This window comes from Pestalotiopsis fici (assembly GCF_000516985.1).
Source record: "Pestalotiopsis fici W106-1 unplaced genomic scaffold PFICI_Scf_3, whole genome shotgun sequence".
Classification (NCBI taxonomy): Eukaryota; Fungi; Ascomycota; class Sordariomycetes; order Amphisphaeriales; family Sporocadaceae; genus Pestalotiopsis; species Pestalotiopsis fici.
In genome coordinates this window covers 3186603-3213453 of record NW_006917093.1, presented here as the reverse complement: position 1 = coordinate 3213453, position 26851 = coordinate 3186603, and the positions used below count along the sequence as shown (strand labels likewise).

At 49.8% G+C, this 26851-nt stretch overlaps 12 protein-coding genes across 12 annotated transcripts; 5 read left to right on the top strand and 7 right to left on the bottom strand.

The window, feature by feature from the left end:
- Positions 1-536: 536 nt before the first annotated feature.
- Positions 537-1529, bottom strand: PFICI_05129 (uncharacterized protein; the record flags this gene model as incomplete). The annotated part of the gene is made up of 1 exon (XM_007833710.1): positions 537-1529. The coding sequence occupies one exon, from the start codon at positions 1527-1529 to the stop codon at positions 537-539; it is 993 nt and encodes a 330-aa protein (XP_007831901.1).
- A 756-nt stretch (positions 1530-2285) lies between these two features.
- PFICI_05128 (uncharacterized protein) lies at positions 2286-3539 on the top strand (the record flags this gene model as incomplete). The annotated part of the gene is made up of 1 exon (XM_007833709.1): positions 2286-3539. One exon carries the CDS (start codon positions 2286-2288, stop codon positions 3537-3539), a length of 1254 nt encoding a protein of 417 aa, XP_007831900.1.
- Positions 3540-3969: 430 nt separating this feature from the next.
- Positions 3970-5800, bottom strand: PFICI_05127 (uncharacterized protein; the record flags this gene model as incomplete). The annotated part of the gene is made up of 2 exons (XM_007833708.1): positions 3970-5269; positions 5325-5800. The coding sequence occupies 2 exons, from the start codon at positions 5798-5800 to the stop codon at positions 3970-3972; spliced, it is 1776 nt and encodes a 591-aa protein (XP_007831899.1).
- Positions 5801-7397: 1597 nt separating this feature from the next.
- On the bottom strand, positions 7398-8134 carry PFICI_05126 (uncharacterized protein; the record flags this gene model as incomplete). The annotated part of the gene is made up of 3 exons (XM_007833707.1): positions 7398-7731; positions 7815-8055; positions 8107-8134. 3 exons carry the CDS (start codon positions 8132-8134, stop codon positions 7398-7400), a joined length of 603 nt encoding a protein of 200 aa, XP_007831898.1.
- Positions 8135-8765: 631 nt separating this feature from the next.
- PFICI_05125 (uncharacterized protein) lies at positions 8766-9903 on the bottom strand (the record flags this gene model as incomplete). Its single annotated transcript, XM_007833706.1, has 4 exons — positions 8766-8999; positions 9067-9469; positions 9529-9745; positions 9885-9903. The coding sequence occupies 4 exons, from the start codon at positions 9901-9903 to the stop codon at positions 8766-8768; spliced, it is 873 nt and encodes a 290-aa protein (XP_007831897.1).
- Positions 9904-12349: 2446 nt separating this feature from the next.
- On the bottom strand, positions 12350-13370 carry PFICI_05124 (uncharacterized protein; the record flags this gene model as incomplete). The annotated part of the gene is made up of 2 exons (XM_007833705.1): positions 12350-13269; positions 13328-13370. 2 exons carry the CDS (start codon positions 13368-13370, stop codon positions 12350-12352), a joined length of 963 nt encoding a protein of 320 aa, XP_007831896.1.
- Positions 13371-14403: 1033 nt separating this feature from the next.
- Positions 14404-15306, top strand: PFICI_05123 (uncharacterized protein; the record flags this gene model as incomplete). Its single annotated transcript, XM_007833704.1, has 1 exon — positions 14404-15306. One exon carries the CDS (start codon positions 14404-14406, stop codon positions 15304-15306), a length of 903 nt encoding a protein of 300 aa, XP_007831895.1.
- A 582-nt stretch (positions 15307-15888) lies between these two features.
- PFICI_05122 (uncharacterized protein) lies at positions 15889-17493 on the top strand (the record flags this gene model as incomplete). Its single annotated transcript, XM_007833703.1, has 4 exons — positions 15889-16194; positions 16246-17133; positions 17207-17318; positions 17378-17493. The coding sequence occupies 4 exons, from the start codon at positions 15889-15891 to the stop codon at positions 17491-17493; spliced, it is 1422 nt and encodes a 473-aa protein (XP_007831894.1).
- Positions 17494-18336: 843 nt separating this feature from the next.
- Positions 18337-19406, bottom strand: PFICI_05121 (uncharacterized protein; the record flags this gene model as incomplete). The annotated part of the gene is made up of 3 exons (XM_007833702.1): positions 18337-18756; positions 18810-19061; positions 19134-19406. 3 exons carry the CDS (start codon positions 19404-19406, stop codon positions 18337-18339), a joined length of 945 nt encoding a protein of 314 aa, XP_007831893.1.
- Positions 19407-21812: 2406 nt separating this feature from the next.
- On the top strand, positions 21813-23890 carry PFICI_05120 (dihydroxy-acid dehydratase; the record flags this gene model as incomplete). The annotated part of the gene is made up of 4 exons (XM_007833701.1): positions 21813-21974; positions 22029-22126; positions 22240-22401; positions 22483-23890. The coding sequence occupies 4 exons, from the start codon at positions 21813-21815 to the stop codon at positions 23888-23890; spliced, it is 1830 nt and encodes a 609-aa protein (XP_007831892.1).
- Positions 23891-24733: 843 nt separating this feature from the next.
- Positions 24734-25642, top strand: PFICI_05119 (uncharacterized protein; the record flags this gene model as incomplete). Its single annotated transcript, XM_007833700.1, has 1 exon — positions 24734-25642. One exon carries the CDS (start codon positions 24734-24736, stop codon positions 25640-25642), a length of 909 nt encoding a protein of 302 aa, XP_007831891.1.
- A 428-nt stretch (positions 25643-26070) lies between these two features.
- Positions 26071-26451, bottom strand: PFICI_05118 (uncharacterized protein; the record flags this gene model as incomplete). Its single annotated transcript, XM_007833699.1, has 1 exon — positions 26071-26451. One exon carries the CDS (start codon positions 26449-26451, stop codon positions 26071-26073), a length of 381 nt encoding a protein of 126 aa, XP_007831890.1.
- Between the last annotated feature and the right edge of the window lie 400 nt (positions 26452-26851).

The following is a 26851-nucleotide window of genomic DNA, read 5'->3' as shown; positions in this document are numbered from 1 at the left end:
AATGAATCAAAATGTAAATCCAAGTTTATGTTCGTGGTTGATGTCCCAAAGATCTGGGTTCGATTCCGGACAACGCCACACTTTTTTTTAAGTTCTTTATTGTTCTTTGCCACGGCCATCGCAGTCTCTCTCGCTACTAATACATTTCTCAATCGCCATCTATGTTTCGAATATGACATGGTTATATTCGATTGCAACTCGACCAATGCCTATTTGTTCCTTGTTTTTTTCTGTCTTTCTTTTCTTTGTGCGATTTGAAGTCAGGAACATTGCTATTTGGTGACAACGATACGACAATGACCTTGGGACAAATGAGCTTGAAGAGTACACAGCATTAATGTCAACGTAATGGAATACCTAGACACTACTTGATATCGTTGACAAACACTATCCACGCATTTTTGCCTGTAACAATAGTAGAACAGCAAAATGATACTTCTGATGTGGACGACAAGCTTGAAGGATGCTTTTGCGAGACTCCAGACGCCATAATCCATGCACGAACCAACCATTATTTTTGTGTGTTTGACTATGAATTATTCCTCCTCATCCGTCTCGCCACCCTCATCCTGTATAATTTGCTCCAAGACAGAACCGCGCTCCCTACCACTGTTTCTCTTGGCTCGCTTGTAAGCCTCTGTCTCGGTGACTGCTTTCAATCCAACAAAATGCTTTCCGGACCAAGCCTTGTCGCACTTTGGGCATGTATTGTCCCTCCTCGTCCGCCAGAATGCGTCCTCGCAGATGTCGTGTATCCGCACGTTGCAATCCCGCTCGGCACACCTCTGGCCAACCGTGACGATCTCCTTACAGGCTTCACAGAACTTGATCCTCTGCCACTCGTCGGGGCCCAGGTCGGGGTCGTTGTAGGTATCGACGAGCCATGCCCGTAGCTCCAGTAGCGCGCGGGTACTGAGACTGTAGTAGCCCTCCCTGCTCTTCTCGAACCAGCCCTCGTCCACCATGGCGGCCAGCATGCTGGCGACTTCGGAACTCTTGATACTCTTGATGCCGCCCTGGCCCGCCTGCGTCTGGACCACGCTGTCGTCTGCTATACTTTCATCGCCGTCCGCCTTAGGAGCGTGCCGAAGCTTGTTGGCCTGCATCGAGTCTACGCACATGACCTCCATGCGGCGGGTGTTGTGCTTTTCAAACATGCCGTCAATGACTCTCTTGACAAAGGCGATTTCGTCCGCGCTGTGAAGTGTTGCCAGTTGGGTCATGGGATCCGAGGTGGTATTGACGAGAGCGTAGACACGGTCCTTGCGAACTTGGTGCATGGCATTTCTGACCTCGTAGTCAAAGTGTGATACTACCTCCTGTGCGGCGCCGATGTAGGCAGCAAATTCTTCCTGAGTCACCGAATTGGGATCGACTCTTTGCCGGTCGCCGTCGTCATCTTGTTGTGCTGTCTTGATGGCGGCAATGATGGGCTTGGCTTCGTGATAAGTGATGCTGCCGCGAGCCATCAGGGCTTGGAGGAAGGCTCTGTTGCCATCATTATAGCCTTGAGGTACCAGGTCGTCCATTTTTGGTTTTAATCACCCTGGTCACCGATTGTAGTATAATACTGCCGCGATATACTGGCAAAGTAACTGGGTATGAGGTCGAGGAGCTGGGGTCTTCTATCATGTGACTATTTGCGTTGACTTGGGTTGAGGCGGGAGACGCGTCCAAACGTTTATGAGAGACGCGTAAATGGAAATTTTAGCACAAATACAGCATAAATACGCATAACTAAAGTGCGTGCATGTCGCTCAGTTAGTTCAGTGTATCCGCTATGGCGGGGAACCACCGGATCGCGTAAGCCGGCGCTAACTGCCGGAACTAGCCGGGATCTAGCATACGGCCAAGTCAGTGCCACAGAACCTGACCCCGCTATATCTGGCCCAAGCTCGCGCCACCTGTGGCAGTGCGGCCTCCTAGAGCCCATCGAGCCTATGACGCTGCCCCGTGGACTTTGCCCATGTGAGCTGTGAAACAAGCTCCAGAGTCTAGAACAGGGAATCTGGGCAGGCGAAAGGCCTCCCAAGCAATACCGCCACAACTGGCCGGCGCAGGTAGGTAGCTGGACTACTCCCTTTTTTGCCTTTTCAGCCTTGAAAATAAAACTTGAGACATTGCCTCTGTGACTTGCAATTCTCTTATTTCAACTTCTCTTCCTTGATAACCCACCCTTGACCTTTTTCTTAATCACTTCAATCCTCATTGCCTGTTGTGACTTGACCTATACACATACACCTACCTGAAGGCCTCTTCACAAGAAGGCGACGGTTACCGCCACAATGCTCGAATATTTTACCTACAAGAAGGTCAAGAAGAGCCGCAATGAAAAAGCAGAACGAGAGCGTCTCGAAAGGGAGGCCAGAGAAGCCAAATCGCCGACTTCGCCTCTGAAATCCCCCACCTCTCCCATCATTGTCTCGAAGCCGCCCGCAGAGGATCCTCCCCTTGGTGATCCCTTGCTCGACCAGGAAGATGAAAGATTCCTGGAGCGGATGGTGTCGCCGGATGCCAAGTACGACGATGACGATGACGTCGAGTCACGACCGCCTCTGCCTCCCAGAATTCCCACGCCCGTCATGACCTGGGACAGCGACAGCGAGAGCTTCACCACCCCGGCGGGCAAAGGAAAGGGCAAGGAGATTGACACTCTGGACACGGCGCCCAAACCCGGCAACAAGCGCTTCTCCGTCATCACCAACATTGGCCGCTCCATCTCTATGCGCAGGAAGCCTACCGAGAAGAGCGGCCTACAACCACCCCACCTACAAGATCCCGCACGCGAGGTCGTGCGCGAGGTTACCGACATCAACAAGGTCCTGGACGACCTCAACCTGTCGGCCCAGAACAACAAGGTCTTTTCGCTCTCGGCCGAGTCCACCGAGATGGTCCGCAAGTTCAACCTCGTGCTAAAGGACATAGTCAATGGCGCGCCCACGGCGTATCAAGATCTGGTCAACCTGATTGAAGACCGGGACGGCATCCTGGCCAAGAACTACGAGAAGCTGCCCAAGTCCCTGCAAAAGCTCGTCACCCAGCTGCCCACCAAGCTCTCGTCTACGCTGGCGCCCGAACTCCTCGCGGTCGCCGCCGAGGCGCAGGGCCTCAACAAGGCCGACGCCGCCGCCCAGGGCGGTCTCAAGGGCGCAGCCAAGTCCTTCCTGACGCCCAAGAGCCTGCAAGACCTGGTGACCAAGCCGGGCGCCGTGGCAGGCTTGCTCAAGAGCATTGTCAATGTGCTCAAGACGAGGTGGCCGGCCTTCATGGGCACCAATGTACTGTGGAGCATTTCGCTGTTCTTGCTCCTCTCGGTCCTCTGGTACTGCCATAAGCGCGGCCGTGAGGTCCGGCTGGAGAAGGAGGCCGCGGAGCAGGACGATCCTCTTCATGGCGTCGACCGTGTCGAGGAACTCCCTGATGACCCTCAGCTGCTGCCGGGACCCAGCAATGTCTCGAGCAGCAGTCAGCCTACCAGACAAAAATCTGGTAGATCATCGCCTGCATCCCATGAACTTAAGAAGAAGAACAAGAAATGATGACGAGACGACGGAAGTGATGATACCCCCCTAATGACATTACATAATGACTTGACAAGACTCAAATGCTCACAGTTTGGATTCGGGATTGCAATGGACGGACATGGATAGAGAGTTTCACAGGTTTTGCCCCATAATCATCAATATAGTCCTCAATGATGCAGCAATGCTTCTTTTCCTTCCGCTTGATGAACCTCGTGTAAGAATGACAATTGTAAATGCCGTAATGTTTCGTTAATTCATTTATTAATGTGCAAGTAATTGAGGCATGCCCTTGTCCTCATTACTTTGCCATGCTGCAGTTTATACACTAATACTCTGCAAATTGTAGGCTGTATCTGCAAAGCAAGACCTGTGCTCCAAGAGTTGCTTGATCTCACCATCCTTGGCGCTCCCAGAGTCACGGGGAAAAGCGGATGAAGGCCACCATCTAGTCGTCCTGAACCAGCTCCTTAATCTCTTCTCTGCCAGGAGCAATTCCAACACTAACATCGGCTTTCTCATCACGTCCGCCCGTGCGGTCGATCACCCTCGCGCCATCTTGCATCCAGAAGTCGACTTCGTCCACAATGTCGGCCACGATATCCTCGGCTATCTGCTCAATGTACCTCTCCGAGAGAGGTTTAAGGTCCCCTTGAGGTGTCGGCTCGCCATCTGCAGGAGCCGTAGTTGTCGCTACCACGTCTACAGAGTCATTCGTCATCTCCACGTCTTCGCTGTGTTGTGTCGTGATTGGCTCTGTGGTAAGTTTACCATAGCCCGGGGGCGGATACCAAAAGTCGGGCCCAAAGTTCACTTCGGCAGCACCTCCCCTGAAAACACTAATGGCGGGATAGTAGCCAAGCATGCCATCGTCGAGGCCTTCCCGTGCACCGACCTGCGCCTGTGGTTTTGATGCCGGTGGTAGGAAGGCCAAGAGATCTGTGAATGGTGTGCCCATTAGCACACCGTTCTTATAAACTTTGATGCATGACTTTGGTAGCGTGCGCAGTGCCGGCACAGGATGTACTGGATTCGGCCCGTCCGAGTTATGGGCCGAGCCAGATGCGCCGACAGGTGACGGATTCATGAGGTCCTCCAACTCCTTGGTGGTGTGGTAGTCAATCTTTTCAAAGTAAATATGCGCCTTGAAACGGATTGGTATGCGGTCGCGCACGATGTTGGGCCCCTCTGCCGTGGGGATTTCATCATCCGTAATGTCCACTGCAGGATTGTAGTGTCCTTGAACGACCTTGCGATGTAGCTGCTCCGAGGGCAGCTGTATCTCGAGTCCTATTACGTCGCCCTCTGCCATGTCCTCACCGGGTGGGAAAAAGTCTTTGGGCCGTGACATGTGCACTTTTTGGCCCTGCACATCGCGGATTCCGTAGCTGTATGCGTCAAAGCCGACGGGCGCATCAAGGGAGGCTTCTCGTCTGGCGAACCCAAGGCGCACATGGCCATGCGACTCAACCTTGGCTCCGTCTTCCCTCTTTAGTGTGCCTCTAGTAATCCTGCACTCCCAGTACCATCTGCCTTGCCGTACGGCCACATTTGCTCTGGCCATGCGAAAACCCTTGTCTGTTGTAATATGTCGACCCGACTGATCAAAAAACATGTGGGTGGCCGCATCCTCGAAGCTCATGTGCGCCCCGTGGGGTTCCGGCTCGGTTTGGCGATAGTAAAAGGAAGATGGGAAGGCAGGGTCGGCTATACAGTGTAGGTAGTGGAAGTTCTTTTTATTGTAGACACTATTTACGTGTTAGATCAGGTATGCGACGTGACGGAGGCTTAATTGCGACTCACTGTTCCGAGGTCTCATGGAATGCGACAGTCGAGCCATGAAGTGCGGTCACATCGTGGTGATGGGTAAACAATGGACCACGAGCCGGTTCAAAGTCTCCAGGTTTCGGAGGCGCCAGCTTATAGCGCATCGGAGAAGACTCATTGGCGGGTGGCTCCTTGTTGTTCTTGCCCTTTGGCTCGGGTGTAGCTCTCGAGCTGCCGGGCTCAGCGATGGTAACACCCTTGGACTCTCTCTTCTTCAACGACTCCTTTTTCGTGCGCTTTTCCCTCGACATGGCTGGGGTGTCATCATGCGATTGCGTCTTGTTCAATTTTGGTTCTGGGTTTGGGTTCAATGGCGAGGATACCGCAGGCACATGGTCGTCTTCCAGTGCGCGTTTCTGTGGCAGCGAAGTGGCTGGAGTGTTGGCCTGGATACTGACTGGGGGATTGGGAGTAGTCGATTCTCCCTGAGGGGAATCGGCTTCAGTCGCCATTGTATCGTTATTCAGAATGACCCAAAACAATCAAAAAACATAAAAAGAGGCTGCTCGGATAAATCTGTAGAATAAAGAGAAATTGGACAGTCCGTCCGTACAAGGCGGTAGTAGGTTGCGGAAAGATCAAGCTGCTTGGAGCTTATTAGCGGCACGTTGATCTTGCATCGAGCTTTCCCTTCGCAGACGCGCCCGCGCCGGCTGCCGACACATTTTAGTGGATACTCTAATCCCCACAACCCGATGCACTGGACTGGGCAATAATCGTGTCACATCCAGACCTCTTTTTTTTTTTTTTGACCTAGCTGTTCAAGAACTTCATGAAACACCAAAAAAGAATTCCAAAAAAGAAACTGCACAATTCCTGTTGTCAGGAACTAATGGATAAACGAACCATCGACCATCACGGGACTCGAACCCGCAACCTTGGACTTTTGATTTTCGCTTGTGTAAGACGACGTAGGAGGTCCACGCGCTACCATTGCGCCAAACGGCCAGTTGTTTCCTTTCCAAGTTAGGAGCAGCTAAGTAATAAGCGCAAAATCCAGCCCCACAAACTCCATGCCAGTCGTTGCTATTGGCATTATATCATTTGCCAAGAAGTATCGTATGGTTGGTAACAATCGGGATTCGTCAAAAAGGAAGTCAGATGGGCGAGATTAAGTGTGGATGCGGGACTATCATAGGTCGGTTGTACTTACTGGGGCCGAACTATTTTATACTGCTGGGCAAAACACGTGGCGCCCTTATACGTACATTGCTACTACCTTAATGTAGGTAGGTAAACGATACAGCGATTAGTCAATAGGCAATAAGCTTCTCAGACAGCAGCAGTTTCTAATGCGACCTGTATCATGTCCATCAAGTCACTGTGGCGTGAAGAGATCTTGAGCTACTTGCTAACAATTTGAATCGGAAAAACCAGCACAAACAATGGTGACTAGGTACGTAGCATGTCAGTCGGTAGTCTTGTAACACAATTTTCTGCTATATAGAAGACAAGAACTGATATGCTTGGAAATAGAGCGCTGGATGGTTGTAATGCCATTCAAAAGGCACCTGATCTTATTGCTCATATATGATCAGGCAAGGTGACATTTGTGAGCTGTCTGTCTTCCGAGACAAAGTCGCAGTTGACTGGGTGCCTGACATAGATATATATTCCAACGCATTACAGTTTGGTCATTTGTAGACTTGGACTAATCATTTCCATGTAGAAGCAAATAACGGATAGGAGAGCCTCAAAACTTTATAATGGGCTACAAGTCCTCTGCTTTGTCTTTTAGCTAAGGCTTTGAGGAACGGAAAGGCATGTGAAGGTTTTGTCAAATAAACATATACATAATCCTCGGCGAAATTTGAGACGGGCAACTTCATATTGTTTGGAATCCAGACATGAACTGTCGTATTTTGAAGATTTGGCCGTCATCGGCGAGCGATGTTGCTTCTGGTAGGTCATATTTGAATGCGTGCTTCTTGGTGGCTAAACTGGGTACTGCAGGATCACTCTTTGATAATTCCACAGCTTGGCACATTGTTCTTCTAAATACATTATCCCCTTCCAAAGACTGGACTTTCACAATGATGGGCACTGCCGTTACGTCTCGGGACGCATGTAAATGCACGTGGCGCTCGCGTAATCGCCGTCGTGACTGATGCTCACAGAAGCGACCAGAGGCTCCTGGGCCCCGCTTAACCAGATGAATGCTACTGGTGGACCACTTCCAAGATTGAGATCTATCTCCTGCTCCTTGGGCTCAGCTTTCTGCGCATTGGCTTGCACTGTAGCTTGGTCAGAATCGGCAGCTGGGGCCAGTCGATACACAGTTTTCGAGAGACGACGCGGCGATGCATTGTTTCTGATCTCAATGTTGCCAAAATTGAGCCTCTCATGATGAAAAGCTTTGATTACTGCTTCTTTGGCGGCAAATCTGTGCATCCACAGAGACGTGGTTTGTCAGCTCTCCCGGATGCCCGCTTTCATGTTTGCGTTTGCTGTAGGCATGGAACTCACCGGCCCGCCATGAACTGGGCGGCTTTCAATATGGCTGGGTCCCTCTGGTCCCTCTTTTTTCTCCCTTTATCTTGGCCTAAAGGTGGTTGATTTGCGTCATTTGGAGAATCTGGACCTGGAGCCGGCAAACTGTCCTTGTTGACGTCCTTGTTGAGAACACAACTCAGAACTGACTTTGCCTTGATGGTGTCGAGCTCTCGCGGGAGGAGGATGCGATGGATGAATCTTGGCGCGGTTTTTGCTGCAAGTATTTTGTATATTCTGTTGATTTGACAAATGTCATGCCCCAAACCTATTAGGCTTTTCTGCGAAATCTTCATTGTGATTGAAACTAGATGATTTGATGAGGAGAGAGCAGCAGGTCTGCTCGCTTGATCGTTCTGTGAAATTAGACGGAACGCGTCCGACCGAAGGACCGGGGGGTCTTTTTAGTGGTGCCGACTACATTAATGTAGGTATTCTTACTAAGGCACTCCGTAGGTAGGTAGGTAGGTAGTTAATGTAGTACTAGAGGGTATTAGTGGACCCGGATAATGATTGATGATTGACGGTCGGTCTAGCCACCATAGGTAGTCAACATCACATTGCCCTCCATAAAATTGATCGAGACAAATGATTATTGCATGTAAAAAACCAGAATATATCTGATTGAATTGCACCAATCAATTAAAGCAACGCTATTTGTCAATTAAGAATTGACCAGTTCAAACTTTCGCAAGGATTTTAATCGCCTGGCGGGAAATGGGCCATCGACAGAACTAACGACATCCATCCTGAACGCCTCGAAATCCATCATGCAAGCTACAGATAGATGATGATGGTCGAACAGTCTTTTGAGGATTGAAAGGAGATCACCAGGTTTTCGCAACTAGCCATGGTAGCTGCTCGGAGCCTACTGGGTAGTGGTGAATCGGGCAGTCGGGACGACAGGAGCGCCCATCGAGAAACCATCTAGTTGCTCTCGCCGTGGAGGAGAGGAGCACGCTCGGTATCAGCCTGTGCCTGTCTTCGCCAGCCAAAGTCCTTGCCGGTTGCCGCAGGGATCGCGATACCAACGGTGGCGACGAAAAGAACCGCCATGATGGTGAATGCAAAGATCCATTGAAATGCAATAACCTGTCGAAGGAATTGGCTGACGCCAATGGCCGCAGAGAGCACGCTGAGGTTGAAACCAATCGTGTAGTCCTATCAAAGAAGAATTCAGTGTCAATGCTATATAGTCAAGATATTTACTCAATAAGGCAGCGCTCACCTTGTAGGCCACAATGTAGAACAGTCCATAGACGAGAATGGACCAGATAAAGATATTGCCAAAGATTCGTGCAACCAGCGAATCGGGGTGTGGCACCATGATAGCACCGTTCCAGTAAATGGCAACAAAAGTCCATGCCAGAGGGCCGGAGACAACGGCTTCGTGGATGGCTCTGGCATAGGCAGGGTGGCGGAAGTACAGAGATGTCAAATTGGCAAAGTTGAGAATCAGAATAAGCTCAGCCCAGCCAAAGTAGCTCCGCACAAACAACATGACGAAGGCAAAGTGGAACAAATTGTTGAGAATGAAGTGGCTGCCAACGGCGGCAGCGGCATTCAATGTGTCTGCATTGCCAGACCAGAGATGAATAATGTAGACAGCCTGGAGGATGAATAGGACAATCCTGTCAACCGGGCGGTTAGTAATGTTCCGACCCAATATATGTGTAGTTCTCTGCCTCACCAGTAGATGCTGACAATGACACTGTTGAGTCGAAAGGCAGTAGGGAAGAGGTCATTCTGGCCCCAGATTGTGTGCCAGGCATAGACGCCATCGTGTGGGGTGTTGAAGGTGTAGTAGAAGCTGACCACGAGGGACAGCAGCCATGTGAGGATGCTAAAGACCTTGTAGGCAATGATTGAGCCGCTGCTATGGGAGTCGCGCTTGGCGAAAGGGTTTACTGTCAAAGGCGTTCTTATTTAGTACGACATTGCCAAATAATCTTGCCGGTGAAGAGTCGACCATATGATATGGTGGCGTGGAAGGAGAGGAGTCGTCAAGGGTGCTGTGCTAGCAGCTGATCGACCGGATTCACGTACCTTGGTGGACACGCTCCATGGTGACTTTGAATACACTTCCGAGTTACTGTACTGATGGACGTATATGCTCGTTGAAGAGTGCACCTATTGTTCCAGCTCCCTCAGTTAGGTTGAGGAATTGGGGATGAAGCAGAAACCAAAAAGCGGCCGGGGCGCAGCACAAGATCTCGGGCGATGTTTATAAGGCGTTCGGTTCGTGTCTCATGAAATTGTACGCCGCTGGGCAGGTATTTGGGTGGGGGGTAACAACAACCGTCACACCACCGCCACACTGAACCAGTAGGAGGAAAGTCAAGGATTTGAGGCATGTACAAGACACTAAAACATGCAGCTGCATTTGCGGGGGATGCACTAAGGTAAGCGGGCAGTGACGTTGTTCGGCGTCTGCAAACGGATCGACTAACCGAAACAAGCCGTCTAAAATACTATTGTAAGATAAAAGTTGGAAGAAATATCATGCCTTGCATGCTCACGACCCTGACTCTGTTTTAGGGAGGTAGGGACTGTCTATTGTTTGCTTTGTGGTAAAGGCAAGTGCTAGGTATGTAGGTAGCGGAAGAGGTGGAACAATCATCTCAGAAATGTCCATTGCTGGACGGACTCAATTCGTTTCACCCCTCATCAAGTTGGTTGCCGTCTTTTATCCGCTGAAGTTTGTGATGGTGAACCTTGGGAGGGCGTACCTAGTGTGAACCAGAATGTACTGCATACAAGGAAAAAGTATCAATCATGATCAATGGCCGTTGTGCCTGGCATTGGGTCAGACTTAGTGGATTTCTTATGTACCACTATGCAACCCCCCTTGACCTGTGTCTCGCGTGTCATGGCTGTCTGTCTTGTCTTGGTAGACGAATACTCTGGATTCTCTGCCTCTTTCCATGTTTTATACTGCAGCATCTTGGTCATTCTCTGTATCTTGATGTTTGATATATTCTTCTGTGCGCTTGCTGATAGATGAACATACATCTGCAACGCACGAGCTGGAAATACCCTGACAGTAACGATCTAGAGTGAAAAGAGGACCAATTTCGTCATTGCTTGAGCAGAGTAGCGAATCAAGGACCGTCTGCACCACATCCCTCTGAGAGGCACGGGCAAAGTCACCAGATCCAATTTCAGGCGATGCTAGTGGGTGTCTGGCGTTTGACAACGCTCGGGACAGGGAGCCACAGAAGAGCGCCCAGGCTCGCCAGGGTACTGTACCTACCTAAATTACCAGGTATCAGCATGTCAGGTATGCGCCACGGGTACCTATGGTGGGAGGCGCTTTCGGACACTTTCGTCAGCTTGTTTAGCCCGGTCTTCAATTAGCCCCAAAAAACATGCCGCGTATCACTCTCTACAATAAAAAGGCCTGGAATTGGGGGGCAATTCGTGTTGCAGATCGAGATTGCCTTTCGTGTTTCATACGATCACGGGGCGTGTTCGTGCTGCTGTACCCCGTCCCGTTGGATGCAGTGGCTACGTGATGTTCTCTCTGCTCAACGCGGTAATCAGACACTAGTACACATTAAAAGGCCGTTCCAAATCATTTCACAGGCAGTTCTTCGTACAAGCTGATCAGTCGATTCAGAAGACATGGGCTCACCAGCCATTGATCACTGGCATTGCAAATCCAACTTCTCGTAAGTCCTCAACGTGCTTGCTGTGTTGTATGCCAGCCTACCCAGCACTCTAGTAGGTAAGGACGTAACTCGTAATGCCAAGATGGAATAGCCAAGCAACCAAGTAGGAATAAGCCAGCCACAGCAAGCCAGGAGCTGTTTCTCCGGCTGGCGATCCACCGCCGCCTCGCTTGCGTACGGTATACCTACTGCCTAGGTAGGGATTTATGCGAATGCGCCTCCCTCTGCGGGGGCATTTCCGGTCACCTAAAAAGCAGACAAAGCATTACAATTGCCCAATAGACAGGCCGGCGATCCCTTTGGTGCCTTCTCGCCACCCTTGTCATGAACGACGTGAACTCGACAGCTGGCATGCGCTGTTGACTGGCTGGAAACACAAGTCACTACCTCGCTCTCATGACTTCTTTTGGTACAATTGATGAGTATTTGTTCGGTACCACTAAAGAGCGGCATCCTCTATTCACAGTTTCTGAAAGAAGGGACGTCGAGCCTTTCGTCGAACGAAGAGTAGCCCAACCAAACCCACGTAAAGTGTCCTCGAGGCAACTTCACCATTGTAAGCAAGACAAAGCTTCAATTACACTGGGCACACGCCATGAGCGTCATGATATTTTGATATCCATAGACGTCATCCTCACTCGAGTGGATGTCATTATTATATTCTGAGTAAAGAAGTCTTTGGGTTCAACGTAACCAGCGATCTTGCTTGGTATCAACACTGCACATCGGTATGACCATCCTGTATTGACAGTGACTTGGTAGACACAATGAAGCCTCATACAGGCTATTGCATATGATAGCCGCCGTCAACGGCCACCACCTATCCAAAGCCTCTACTTCTCATTTGCCGACCGGCCCCAAGGTCACCGGAAACGTGTACGCTTCTAGAAATCCTAGGAACGAGTCGAGCTCGGCATTCCAACGCGTTGGCTGATCTCGAAAAGACCAATGACCTGCGTGCGGAATAGTTACAAGTCTGACACCGTCTGAAAACCAGCTCTCGAGGCCATCCAAGGTTCGTGGCGAGAAGTACGGGTCCTCCTCTCCCCAGATGATGCACGACGGGACACTCTGAATCAGTCCATCGAGATTGACTTGTTGACCATATGGTGGTGCTGGGTAATTCTCGTTGTAGAAGCTCAGCATGCCCGCTAGCGGTGAGTTTTGCAAGTAATCAGTAATCTCCTGCCGATAAGTATCGTTCCATATGTTCTCGACAATGGTTGATATGTTCTTGGGTTGACCCTCAACATAGTCAAAGTACTTGAGGGTGTAATGCGACATCTTCTGCTGCTCGGCATCAAACTCGACCAGAGGAATGAAGGTCGGGATGAAGGGAGTATTTGTCATGACCAACGCTGTGACTCTTTCTGGGAACGTGTAGGCAAACATTTGCGTCACAACCCCGCCCACATCATGGCCAATGAGGATAGCACGGTCGATGCTTTCGTTATCCAGTATCGACGCAAGGTCCGAGACGAACGAGTGAGAGCTGTAGTTGGAGTGTCCAGAGGGCACGTCGCTTGGTGGATATCCACGGAGTGTCGGCGTAATCACTTTATATCGTTGAGCGAACTCATTAATCTGGTAAGTGTTCCAAGTTGATTCTCTGTCAGGGAAGCCGTGCTGGAATACAAGAGGTTCTCCTGATCCATAGACTATGTAGTGCAGTCTGGTGCCATTGTTGTCGACAGACTTGCTTACGCCAAAGATACTGCTTTCATTGGCAGCGAGCGCTTCCACCGTCGAACACACAATCACTTGAATTATTAGTAAACAGAAACAAGGCCTGAAGCACGTACATAAGGGGAAACTCACTGCAGAATACGAGGAAAAGCTTCCACCAGATTTGTGGCCACATCGTGTCAACTGCTTCTCAAGTACAGATACTCCAGCGAGGGCCTGAATGTTGACGACTGAGTCGTCTTATATTCAAATAATTCTGTGAATTGTCTCTAGCAGTCTTTCGCGGTTGCCATTTACCAGAGAGTATACTTGTATATTGGTAATCACGATTACGAACAAGGATAACAAGATTTGTCCGAGCCTAGCACATACAAACTAGCTAAAGATCTGAAGTGGGAATAATTGAAGATTTCAAGATGCAATAAAATTGATCCAATCATGCCAAATAAGCTTCCTGGCTATAGCTAGAGCTGCAATCGGATCGTTCCTGGAAGCATGATATGATACCCAAGTCTATACATTTCAACCTATACACCTAGGTACCTAGTTATGTGAGGCTTCGGTCAGGTAGGCGGGCATCTATCCAACTTATTTCATGCGTCCTTTCGCTCATCATTCATAGCTGGCATAAACTGTTTCAAGTGGAAGTTCTTGCTAAGCAAATCGGAAACCATAAGCGAATGATTACAGTGTCTTTATCCCGTACTCGCGTATCGTGAGTGAACATGTCCGTGCGCAACTGTATAGCGTATCCGTAATCAAGAATATTTAGCTTTCTCATAAGGTCCTCGAGGCGCTGTGTCGACCTCGGCACACTAGCCCGTAGCGCATGTAGATTACAAAACGCCCTAGCCGTGTTCACTAATCGCTAATCAGGCAGGCTTGCATACTACTCCACCTGTCTGCCGTCGCTATTCATAGCTGCCAGGATTGTCAATTGCCTTCAGCATGACTACGTCCTACGATCATAATATCAATAAATATGCAATATAATTTTCACTTACACATCTAGAAGGGGAGAGAAGCTGTATCATGGAGATTGGTAATATACAGAAGTGCAAAACTTGCAAATCACTGAGAATCTTGGCGAGGCTTCATGTTTGATTGTCGACATATATAGGTTGGTAGGAAACAAGTATATAGAACATTGATCTAGTTTGATGTAGCAATAAAGCAATCACAAGACGGCATCGCCAGCACTTTTCACCATGGAAACTCAACAAACTGCAAAAACTCAATACATTCAAAGCGGCGATATCAACTTTGCTTATCGCCGCTTTGGCAAGGAAGGAAATGGAAGCATCCCGCTTCTCTTTTGCCACCACTTCCGCGCTCCCATGGACGTCTGGGATCCGCTCCTCATCAACGCCATAGCCGCCCAGCGCCCCGTTATACTCTTTGACAATGCGGGCGTGGGCAAGACAACGGGTTCGCCCGTCGACAACAGCATAGCCCAGATGGCTCAGCACGCTCTGGATTTGCTAGCCGCTCTCGAGATCTCCAAAGTCGACATCTTGGGCTTCAGCATGGGCGGTTTTGTGGCTCCGCTGGTCCATCTGAACGGACCGCGGGGACTGGTGCGCAAGCTCATCATTGCCGGGTCCGGGCCCAGCGCCGGCGAGGACCTCAAGACGCATTCCCAGGAAAGAAAAGAAGCCATCAATGCCTACGCCGCGGGACCCGAGGTGACACTGGAGAATATGCAAAAGCTCTTTTTCTATGATTCAGATACATCTCGAAAGGCGGGCGAGGAGTGGTTCGCCCGGATCACGGAGCGCAACGAATCGACCTCGGGCGAGCCGCGCGCCGCCTGGGTATCTGAAGGGTATGCCGACGGCGGCGCGGGGCTGCAGAGTCAAGCCGGCGCTCTTGCGCGTTGGGGCAATCTAGAGTTTAGGCATGAGGGGAGTTATGATCGCCTGCACGAGATTAGTGTCCCCGTCTTCATTGCGCAAGGCAAGGACGACTTCATGGTTCCGACATATAACAGCTTTGTGATGCAGCAAAAGATTTCCAACGCGAGGCTCAAGATCTTCCCAGACAGTGGACACGGATTTCTGTATCAGTTTGCCGAGGAATTTGCTGAAGATGTTTTGATATTTCTAGATTAACAAGCAGGGACTTGAGCCCAATATAGATTATAGATATCAATGGTGATGATTTACTACCTAGTTGGTTCACTTTGTCAATGTGGCACGGGATGATGATTAAAATGATGATTAAATCATACTCAAATATTACTTCAAATTTACTTAGACCTATAAAGACCATCGGCTGTTCCACCATCAACTTTTGAGCATTACATCAGCTGCCACATGAGCATCCGGCCCAGCACGCAAACATGGAATCATACCCCCAAAGCATGCAACCGATGGCACCGTCAGGCGTTTTCTGAATTTCTTATTTCTTCCCTTCTGATTTGCTACCTATTTTGGGAATTTTGTACACCATCTGCACGGCTTATTAAGATTGTTTCTTGCTGCAGCTGCACGCCTGTGCGGTTGCAACTCTGTGTCATTGCTCGCGACTCGGCGGCGCCCCATATATTTAATGATTAGTGAACATTGATTCTGCGCTCTCGGCATCCAACACTCCTGGTTGAATTCATAATCAGAGAATACCCCACGATCAGTGATCAAACATGTCACCTTGGTAAAGAGTGATAAGTCGGACATTAACGAATTTAGTGCACCATGTCTGCAATTGACATGTTATCGGCGGCATGGCCATCGGCATGTCGGCCGCCATCCCCGATTTCATTCGATACATTCGATGTTACTAGATTGTCCGCAACAACCTGGCCTGATATACTGGATATTGATGCTGAAGTAAATGACATTGGTGCATCAGTCACGGGCTGGGGTGATGGGGAAATGGAAGATCCAGTAACGGATCGCTCCGAGCACCCAGCCACAACCGACGCGCACTCGGTTGCCGGCTCGAAGCCAAAGAAGCGCGGGCGGCCTCGATTAAGCCCTCGAGAAAATGATGATAGAACGGTACCTATTGAAATCCCTGTATCATGCGCAGAGGCTGATGGAGGCAAATAGCGGCGACGTGCGCAGATCCGCCTAGCACAGCGCGCCTATCGCAAAAGGCAAACTTCGGCCATGGAGAAGCTGCAACAGCAAGTGAACGAGATGGGAAAATTGTCTGGCAGGCTCATCAACTCCCTTTCGGATATATCAAAGGAACTTGCGCTGCTGCGAGTGTTTGAGATGCGGCCTGCGGCTGCGGTCGCATTCAATGCCCTCGTGGGAGACTGCATATCACTTCGTACAATGGCCTCATCGCAAGCGCACGAAGAATCCGACGTGGATATTTCAAACTTTCAGAATGAGTGGGACTCGACGCTTCAAAGATGCGATTGGATGATCCCACGATACTCGGAGCCATGGCCTCAATCGCTACCTACATCCCAACACAACTTGGACCAATCAACCCCGGAACGACACCGTGCGGAAATGTCCATTTCAAGTTTACTTACAGCTAGTAGTCCATTCACAGTCCTCTCCAGTCTTGTTGATCCAATTCCGCGCCGGCCCACGTCATTCGCCCATCGAGTCCATCTGGTGTGTCTGGAGCGTGGATACCATCTACTAAGAAACCCAAAGAGCGACATGCGCCAAGTAATGAGAACATTTGGGAAAACGTTAGCCAAGACTAGCCGCACCAGTCTGATTATGCAAATTGAAACCATATTGCGAGGTAATGAAGCTGTTGCTGGAACGGATTGGGTCATCTCTCGGCCGGAGCAGACTGCGAGCATCTACAGTCCGCTGCTGCCTGCACCTCCTACCATGGCCACCTCGACAAAGAATGAATGGCTTGAGCCCCTGGATGTACACTACTTATTGTTGAAGAGTAATATCCCAATCGAGACGGACTCTGTGTCGATCCAACTTTCTTCCAGCATCCCACAAGGTCAAGACACCACTGTGAGCAAAGTCCAAGTAAAAGAAATCTTGCAGGGAGACCAGACCGGAGGCTCTAACCTTATATGAGCAACAGGACTCCACGAGCAACTCTCCCAACTTACGTCTAGATTTTGCATCTGTCGAAGAATCCCTTGAAGACCAATCAAGCCAGGCAAGAGTATTTGACGTGAACTATTTTCTAGAGAGTAAGTGTCTGTCCTCAGTCTCACCCTTTCCAGACGTGCTGTTGCTAATTGAAGCAAAGTCTTGGGTCGACTCGGTGTCTGTGGCGGTACTCTACCGATCCTTCGTCGCAAAGAAGTTGAAGCGGCAATGTACTATGCAATGGGTCTGGGGGCTGAACCAAGGAGCAACAACTAGGTGGCTTTGATGAAATGGTTGCACTGATTCGGAATGATAAGGACTCGAGCTACTAAATAATATAGCAAGGCATTCACTTGAATGCTGTCTCATTGACTTTCGAGGTTCGCTATAAGAAACGTAACTTTTACTGATCAATTACTCATGAGCGATTGAAATGAAGGAGCTCTTGTGCTTATATGTAATCGGACGCACCGGTGAAAAGAACCTTTAGCATCACTATTCGTCATGTCATGTGCTTACCCTGGTAGCAGGCATGCTGCACATTATGGTGACTAAACCGTCAGAATATTTCCCCGCGAAATTTCCGTTTATTCAGCAAATTCTGAGTTCGTTTCATGAAACCATTACTTAATCATGGTTTATTGCACATGGTAGGGCGAATTTTATGGACTTATCACTGATGCTTCTATCCACATAGCTCGGGAGTCTGGCTATTGCGGTTTATAATCAGCCAACTAACTAAAGTAATCAATTCGGAATGGTGCATAACGCTTGAAGTATGAGAAGTCAGCGCCCGAGGCTGATACAAAGCTCCTTTGGCTTTATTAGGGCGGGAACCTTGTATACCAGCAATTTGTGTGTAGAGTTTTCATGCACAATATTATAAAAGGCTGCCACAATACCACTGGGTCGTAGATATAGACGCTTCACTCCATATTTAGAACTCGAATAATTTGTCCCTTGTCGGCGAGCTAGTTTCCGATATGCCGCTGTCTCTTCAAAGACACGGTTTGGGGTGAGTGTAAATATGGACATCACGGCTATGCAGTTCCAAATTCAATCTACCAACCATCTAATGATACAAATAGAGTTTATATATAGCATTGTATAGTCGTGTTTCTATAGACTGGTATTAGACTGCTGCATCCATGGGCTTTCTTCTAGCCACATTCCGAAATCCATCATATTTGGGTGCATCTGCTTCAGACGATTGATATCCGCACCACATCCAGTTTCGTTGAACCACTGAAACATGGACCCGAGCTCCGTCGATGCCCACAAGATTCCTTTGTTCAGAAATTCTAGTGTCGTGGGGAGATCTTTCCCGACTTTGTTTTTGAAGATCTGGTTCGCTTGATCAAAAGTCAAAGCATCACCGGCGAGGGAGATGGCTCGACCAGCGAACGTGTCTGGGTGCAAAAATGACTGGGCTGCAAACCACCCAATGTCCCTGACCGCCACGATCTGTAGCGGCCTGTCCTTCACGACAGAGCTCCAGCTTGTGGCCATGATCTTTCCGATGAAATCAGGAGTAATGGTCTAGTGTGCCGATATTAGACGCGAAGCCGTCTATGAGCTTGAATTATACTTACATCCATGAATGTAGCGGATCTCAAAATGGTCCATTGCATCCTGCCCTCGGCTTCTTTGACCAAGTGGTGTTCCACATGATACTTACTAATGAAATGTGGAACGTTTGGCTTGTTCTCGAACGAGACGGCTTCTCCTCCTCTATCGACGGACGAATAAACGAAACATTTCACACCGTTAGCCAAAGCCCCGTCGACGAGAGCCTTGCCCTGCGCTTCTTCGAGTGCGGTCGAGGCCCCTTTGCCGATTGGATTCTAATAAAAGACGTCAATACTGCTCTATACCTAGATGGGAGATCTAGCGATCATCAATTTAGGGCAACAGACCTGGACGCTATACACACCCCAAAGTTCCACTTGAGACGGTCTGAGTACTTTCTCGGCGGCAGAAAAGATGGCCGGGACGTTGTTCAAGTCCCCTTGGACTAATTCCAATCCCCGGCCATTCAACGCCGAGGCTGAGGGAGAGGATACGTCTCTCGTGACAGCAAGCAAGACAAAATGCGATAGAGCACCGGCTTGCAATAGAGCATCAATAAGAGCACCTCCTTGTTTTCCTGTAGCTCCAGTTATAAGAATCGCCTGCTTGATATTTGCCATTTCGGTTGGGAACTTGCTTGACGGCAGATTTGGAATGTTGGAACGGGGTGATCTTGGTGAGCTCAGTTGCCGATGCCAATCTAGACCACAATTGTGTTTCTGGACTTTTGATAAGAGATAGTTTACAGTACTGTGAGCCCTGAAGTCTGAGAGAATAGGTAATTTGAATGCAATTTTGTTGATTGTTTATGTAGACCGAGTCGGTTGAAAGACAGGACAATTTTCATAGATTCCGCGAATTGTGGTCAATGCAAACAAGCTGACAAATTACATTTCAAATCGGCGTCTGCCTCTTCTCCCTCAAAGGCTCGACCATATGGTATTTCTCAGTAGAACGTTTTTTTTTTTAATTTCACGAATAATTCCTTGTCGTCGTCGGCATACTCGTACTCCGTCGCCGATACAGAACCCTACAGAAGCAAAATTATAACAGCTGGGTCGGCGCATGATCCGCGCCGACGCCGGTAATCTGATCCACGAATGGAGCGCTGGCACATGCCACACTAATTACCTAGACTGCTTTGTCATCGACTATAGAATAAGACTGGAGGCTAAAACTCGTCCCTGCTTGCCAGCGCTTAAAACTGCCATAAGCAGATGAGCAGCTCTCGACTTGGCAAATTTTTACTTGCCCTAGGTGCGTGCGAATGATGAACATGTCAATATTGTAGTAAACGGGGTATCTATTCTGTATAGCTAATCTGATACATTTCTCACCAGTCCAACAAGAAGACAGGCAGTGGGAATGCTCGTGAACATAACGAGCACAATGTCCACTTGTTCAGTGGTATTGTCATTGCGGCCCAGTCCACTGGGCTGCCGTCGTGTAGCGGAGTGGATAAGTATTATAACGCTCCGAGCACTTTACTTGTCCCTACACCAATGCCTAGGGCCGAACCAATGATTCCCACAGCCATCAGAAGCTCCACAAGGAACTTTTCCCGCCGGCCGAGGACCCTGATAAAATTTCGCAAATTTCTTGGTGTTGTCATGCCGACCTCTGGATCCCCAGGAGACGCTCTCTTGTATCCTATGGAGAGTGCACCTTGATTGCGACCATTCGTCAGAGTATTGTCCGGGCTCGTGATGGAAAGGTTGGAGCTCGAGTCAAGCACCGCTATATGGGGCGAATAGCACTTTGGTGGCTCCTCGATCGAAATTATATAGACTTCCCCATCGTTCGCTTGTGTCGGGTTTGAGTTCTGGGAGTATGTTCTAGAGATTTGGACGGGCGACTGAGGCATGGTTGGCGCTGCTCAAGTGGGAATATGTAGTGGCGATCGCGGTTCAGATCTGCTTTATAGCAGAGAAGAATCTTTAGCCACTCAGGAGGCTCGCCGTAAGTGATATGAGGAGTCAGTGAGTCATAATTTATGTAGGTGATGATTGGTACATTCCGAAATGATAATGATCATTTACCGAAGAATTGTCTGTATGCGCAAAGTGGTGGTGGCCAAGCGTGCGAGAGCAGTAATTTACCCAACGCAGCATGAGAGACTATAAAGACCTTTTCGTAGTCCAACATTATAATATGTGGAGTCCCAGGAACAGAACCATCGAATCTAAGAACATTGTAGTTCTGCCGAATGCGGCTGTGTGCCTGCTCCTTATTGATGCTGCCTGCTGTTCCAGGGGATTCACAGTTCGTGTTCTAAGAGCAGAGGCCCCCGTTCACGCTTCGCCACGCCTGAACGAGGATTGATTTTTATCTTAATCTAATCTCTGTGGATCGTCTTGATCTTCTCATTTATTGTCATCAGCCCTACGTCAACGACCAATTTGAACGGGGCGAATCGAGCAGTTTTCGAGGGCGACCTTGTGAGAATTGCTAAAGTTCTTAAATGCGACCACTGGGATTATGCTTCCACCTTCCCTAGTCCAACGTACTCTGTTCACAAACACTAGAATAAAGGTCTAATCATGTAATTACTATACGGCAGGTCGATTTATCGACGATGTGCATCTTGCTTTGAAGCAATCTGAAGAACTCCACCTCGGTAGAATAAATTGGACGGACAGCGGCCTCCTGGAAATACAGACTCGAAAACTGGGGCTTGTACAAAACTAACACGTCTGATCCCAGACAAGGTATAGCATAGTATTACTATACATGTGTTTAATGTGGGACCCCCACACAGCCTACAGATTTACGCGTATTTGAGTTTAGGAAACGTCCAAAGCTCCGATTGAAGTGGGTGTTGGTGAGTCTAGTGCATGTCGGTTCCACAGTGCTCTTCTTGCATGTAACCGCGGGGGATTGCCGTCTGCCCGGCTGTGATGCTCCTTGGGTTTGTGGGTGTAACGAGTTAGCTGCGTCCTGGATACTCTCTATTGTTTCCCCAAATTTCCTCTGCTACGGTAGAAGGCATCGAAGACCGCTGACAACCCAAAGAAAGTTCTCCAGCAATGGCGTCAGAGGTTCGAAACATGGACGATACCCAGGAACAACGCCCGAATGAATATGTGCACTTCCCCTCTCTTCCAACCGAGGCTGAACGCGATGGGAAGCCCGTTCTGAACAGACACTCTGCTTTCTTGACCAGAGGCCATGACTTCCCAGGAGCCAAGGTTGGACTCCCAAGCTCTGTGCCTCGTGGATACTTGCACTCATGACCTGTCTAGGCAATGTTATACGCTGCCGGCATCCCGGATGAGGCTACTATGCAAGAGAGCCCCCAGGTCGGCATAGCCGCCGTCTGGTGGGAAGGAAATCCGTGCAAGTATGTTGCTCGAGAAAGAGAAGACAGATGAATTGAGCTGACTATTCACACAGCACGCATCGTAAGGTGTCCCGTTCTACATGATGACAAGTGCTTCATTTTTGTCCAAATAGCAATGTGTCCAATACAGCTGACATGTTTCATTTAAAAGTCTTGGACCTAGCGACAGAAATCAAGGCATCGGTGCAGAAACAAAACTTCATCGCCTGGAGGTACAGTACGATAGGCGTGTCGGATGGCATCACGCAGGGCAACGAAGGCAAGGCAGCTCCATCGTAGACGACTTTCCCGGGGCTAATGCGTCAATGTGCAGGCATGAGATTCTCGCTCCAGTCACGCGAGCTGATCGCAGACAGTATTGAGACCATCACCTGTGCTCAAGCCCATGATGCCTGTATTGCCATCCCTGGCTGCGACAAGAACATGCCAGGCTGCGTCATGGGAATTGCGCGACACAACCGACCATCGGTGGTAGTGTACGGAGGCACTCAGCGAGGCGGTTACAGCGGCCTCATGCAGAAGCCGATCAATATCAACACCCCCTATGAAGCCAGGGGCGCCTATCTGTTCAACAAGCTGAAGGAATGGGCGGCAGAGGGAGAGCCCACGCCCGAAGAAATACTGAGCGACATTGAACGCAATGCCGTGCCCGGTCCCGGCGCTTGCGGCGGCATGTACACGGCCAACAGCTTGGCCACCGTCATTGAAGCTCTCGGCCTGTCGCTGCCAGGTTCCTCGAGCTATCCTGCATCGTCTCCGAGCAAGTACCGGGAATGTGGCAAGATTGGCGAGGTTATCCGCACATGCCTAGAGAAAAACATTCGACCGCGAGATCTGCTCACGAGGAAAGCCTTTGAGAATGCGCTGGTGATTACCATGGCCGTTGGCGGCTCGACAAATACGGTTCTTCATACTCTGGCCATGGCCAAGACGGCCGGTGTCCACTTGACCTTGGACGATTTTCAGAGGGTCTCCAATAAAACACCATTCATAGCTGATCTCACGCCAAGTGGTAAGCACACAATGGAGGACTTGTTCGAGGTCGGAGGCATCCCGTCTGTAATGAAACTCCTCATCGCGGCTGGGCTTATGGACGGAAGCTGCCTGACCGTGACGGGCGCCACCTTGGCGCAGAACGTGGAAAGCTGGCCTTCTCTACCTCCGGGTCAAAAGATCATTCGGTCGCTGGACAATCCCATCAAACCTACCGGGCACATTGAGATCCTGTACGGGAACTTGGCACCTGGCGGTGCCGTGGCCAAGATTACTGGAAAGCAAGGACTCTCTTTTACGGGCAAGGCCAAGGTGTACAACAAGGAGAGCGAGCTCAGTGAAGCTCTGGATAGAGGAAGCGTGAGCCGCGATGAGAAGCTGGTCCTCGTCGTTCGCTATGAAGGGCCCAAGGGCGGTCCGGGGATGCCGGAGCAGCTCAAGGCCTCGGCGGCGCTCATGGGCGGCGGCTTTACCAACGTTGCTCTCATCACCGACGGCAGGTACTCTGGCGCCAGTCACGGCCTGATTGTCGGCCACATTGTGCCAGAGGCGGCTGTGGGCGGTCCTATAGCGGTCGTGCGAGACGGGGATGTTATTGTCATTGACGCGGAGAAACACGAAATCTCCATGCCCTTTGTGGGAGATGAAGAGATCCAAGAACGGCTAAAGTCGTGGAAACCGCCGAAGCCATATGTCACTCGGGGAACACTGGGCAAATACGCGCGGTTGGTGGGAAATGCCTCTGAAGGCGCACTGACGGACCTGTTCTAGAGGCTATAAGGATAAGATTGAAGGCCCGATGCTTGTGCCTCGCGGCAATCACCGATATTACAGCTAGATTACAGCAATAGACTCTTACTAGATTGATTTAGACATTGGAATTGTGGCTTGCCCTGCCATGGCTGTACTGCTCAGTGAAATCATTTCATTTTGTGCTTACATCAAGGCAAGAGCCTGTCCACATCTCGACTACCTGGACAACTCATCTACAGTTCCGTACTTGGCGGAGCCCAGACGGCGCCAAGGGATCCTCCAGAGCGCGAGATGTGCTGTCGCGACAGGCTAGGGGATTCAGGCTGGGGCTCAGTCAACCCCGCGAACAAGCTTGCAGTAGCGCACATATTTACGCGTATTTTGTAGTGCCGTGACCCGTGTTTTGTGTCCACTATTTTGTCAGTATCCAGAATTTTATACCCCTAGTTTCCTCGGGTTGGTCGATAGTCGGCGTGGGGGTGGACTGACAGTATATATTCGTGGGGAACCGGGCGGGGTTGGGAGACGCACACACGCAATATGAATTGTAGCTCTCAAACGATCAAGTCTTGGGGGTTTGATCTGCAAAAAAAAAAGAAAAAAAAAGAAAAAAAAAAAGAGTGAATGTAAACGATTTGTTTCTGTTAGTTGGGCAATGATCTTTTCCCCTAGTTTTTTCTTCTTCTTTTTATGATCTGATACAAAGCCATGGTTGGCGATAAATAAAAGACGATATTTTTGTGCATACCCTAAACGGCGCCGCCTATTGCACTAGATAGCCCACCCTATACAACAACCGTGCTTGCACAGTACAACTCACAACCTCCGATCGCTAGATTTAGATCCCTTGTTCTCAACATAATGGGCGGTCGAATTGTCGTGACGGGTGGCTCGGGGAAAGTCGGTCGCTTTGCGATCCAGTCACTGGTAGAGAAAGGCTTCGAGGTGCTGAACCTCGACCTCCAAGAGCTTCCTCCGGCTCTCAGTCAACATGTCCACACCATCAAGGTCGACTTGTCGGACGCCGGGCAGGTATTCAGCGCCATTTCGTCGCCCTTTAAACTCACGCAACCGTTCCGCGAGCCATTGCTCCAGCCTCCGGATGCCGTCGTCCATCTAGCGGGTTATGCTCGGAACATGCTCGCTCCCGACAGCGAGACCTGGAGAACCAATGTGTTATCGACGTTCAATGTCCTAGAGGCAGCATCCAAGCTGGGAGTCAGGAAGATTGTTCTCGCCAGCTCGGTGTGCGTCTATGGAGTGACCTTTGGGCAGGGCGATGTGGACTTTCCCTCTTTCCCAATCGACGAGACTCTGAACGTGGTACCGACCGACGTATATTCAATGTCCAAGCTAACGAGTGAGAATCTCGGCAGAGGGTTCGCACTAAAGTATGGAATCGACGTGTACGCCCTGAGGATCGGGGCCGTCATAGCACCGGACGAGTATGCAACCGAATTCCGCAGCTACGTCTCCAGTCCTGCCGACTGGAAAGTCCACGGCTGGTCTTACATTGACGCTCGTGACCTCGCGTCCATGATTCAGCTGTCAATCACCAAGGATGGGCTGGGATTCCAGATCTTCAACGCCACAAACGATGAGATCACACACGACTGCCCTTCCACGACGGAATTTCTTCAGAAAATCTGTCCAAACACACCCTTTACCAGGGATCTCGGCCCAAAAGAGGCGCCCATGAGCAACCGGAAAATAAAGGAGTATCTAGGTTTCAAAGAGGAGCACAATTGGCGAAAGTATTACGCTGCATAGATACTTTCTTACGCGCATTATTTGAGAACCAGTAGATCGATCCTGCGTGATGCTTTGAAAAGGTAAATTGGTGCATTGGTCATGAAATCAATTATACATGCAGCACTGTGCTGATGGATATTATAATGTATTCCGACCCCTTGACGCTGATTATCAACCCGCTTCCCCTGATTTCCCATCCCCATCCACGGTCTTCTCTCATCAACTATCCCACCCCCTTCACTTTCTTGTTCGTATATGTTGACTTCTGTTGTTGTCATTCGCCTCGATACTTCTTTTGTTTTCTAGATTTCCATCCTCGCTTCTCCCTTCGGTCTTCGCTTCTTTTGCTTCGTCTTTGGCATTTCGTGTAGCTTCGTCAAGTTTTACCGCTTTCACATCTGGTGTTGCTGCTTTATTCTGGGAGTCTTGTGGCACGAACGCTTTGTTCAGATTCTGAGCGCCATTCTTGGCCGCAATAGCTGCACCACTGAGCGGCGTCTCCCCCTGACGGCGAGATCAAGTGGCGTGTGACCGTTGCCGTCGCGAGCCTTGATGTCGACGTAGCTGGGCCCGTGTGAGATGACAAACTCTATAACCGGGACTTCGGCGCAGCGCACAGCCAAATGTAAAATGGAAGAGCCGCCGAGGAGAATCGCCTTGGCATCGTTTAGGGAAGTGATGCCGGCTTTGGTCGCGTAGCGGGGGATCTCGCGGATGGTCTTGGTGATGAGTGCAGTATCGCCGCTTTGCAGCACTTGCGCGACGAATGACAAGCGCCCGACCAACTCGATAGACGTTGTACTGATTTCTGTAATTGACCGACCCATGATGAACCGTGGTCACTAAAATCATGTGCGCATAGTTGTAACTACAAGCTCTGAACTGGGTATCTGGACCTATCATACCCGCATCTATATATCTATCTTTGAGACCCTGCACTGCCATCGCCATAAATCCAGTTTAAACAGCCCTTTTGGCCGGCTTCAGTAACTATTTTCGAAATAGCCATCGCAGCAAGTCCGTCACTCTTTGTTGGTATCCATGTCTTCGTCCCCGCTAATGAAGCGATTACGAGCCTCAAGGAAAAACCGGGGCTCCACCCAATTATACTTGGTTCCGAGTCGCATTTACGCGTATTTGTCTTCATGGCGCCGATGGGTCGCACGTCGCATGTCGGGGCTATTGGCCAGTTTCCATGTATTTGAGTAGTATTCTGATTGTGTAGGC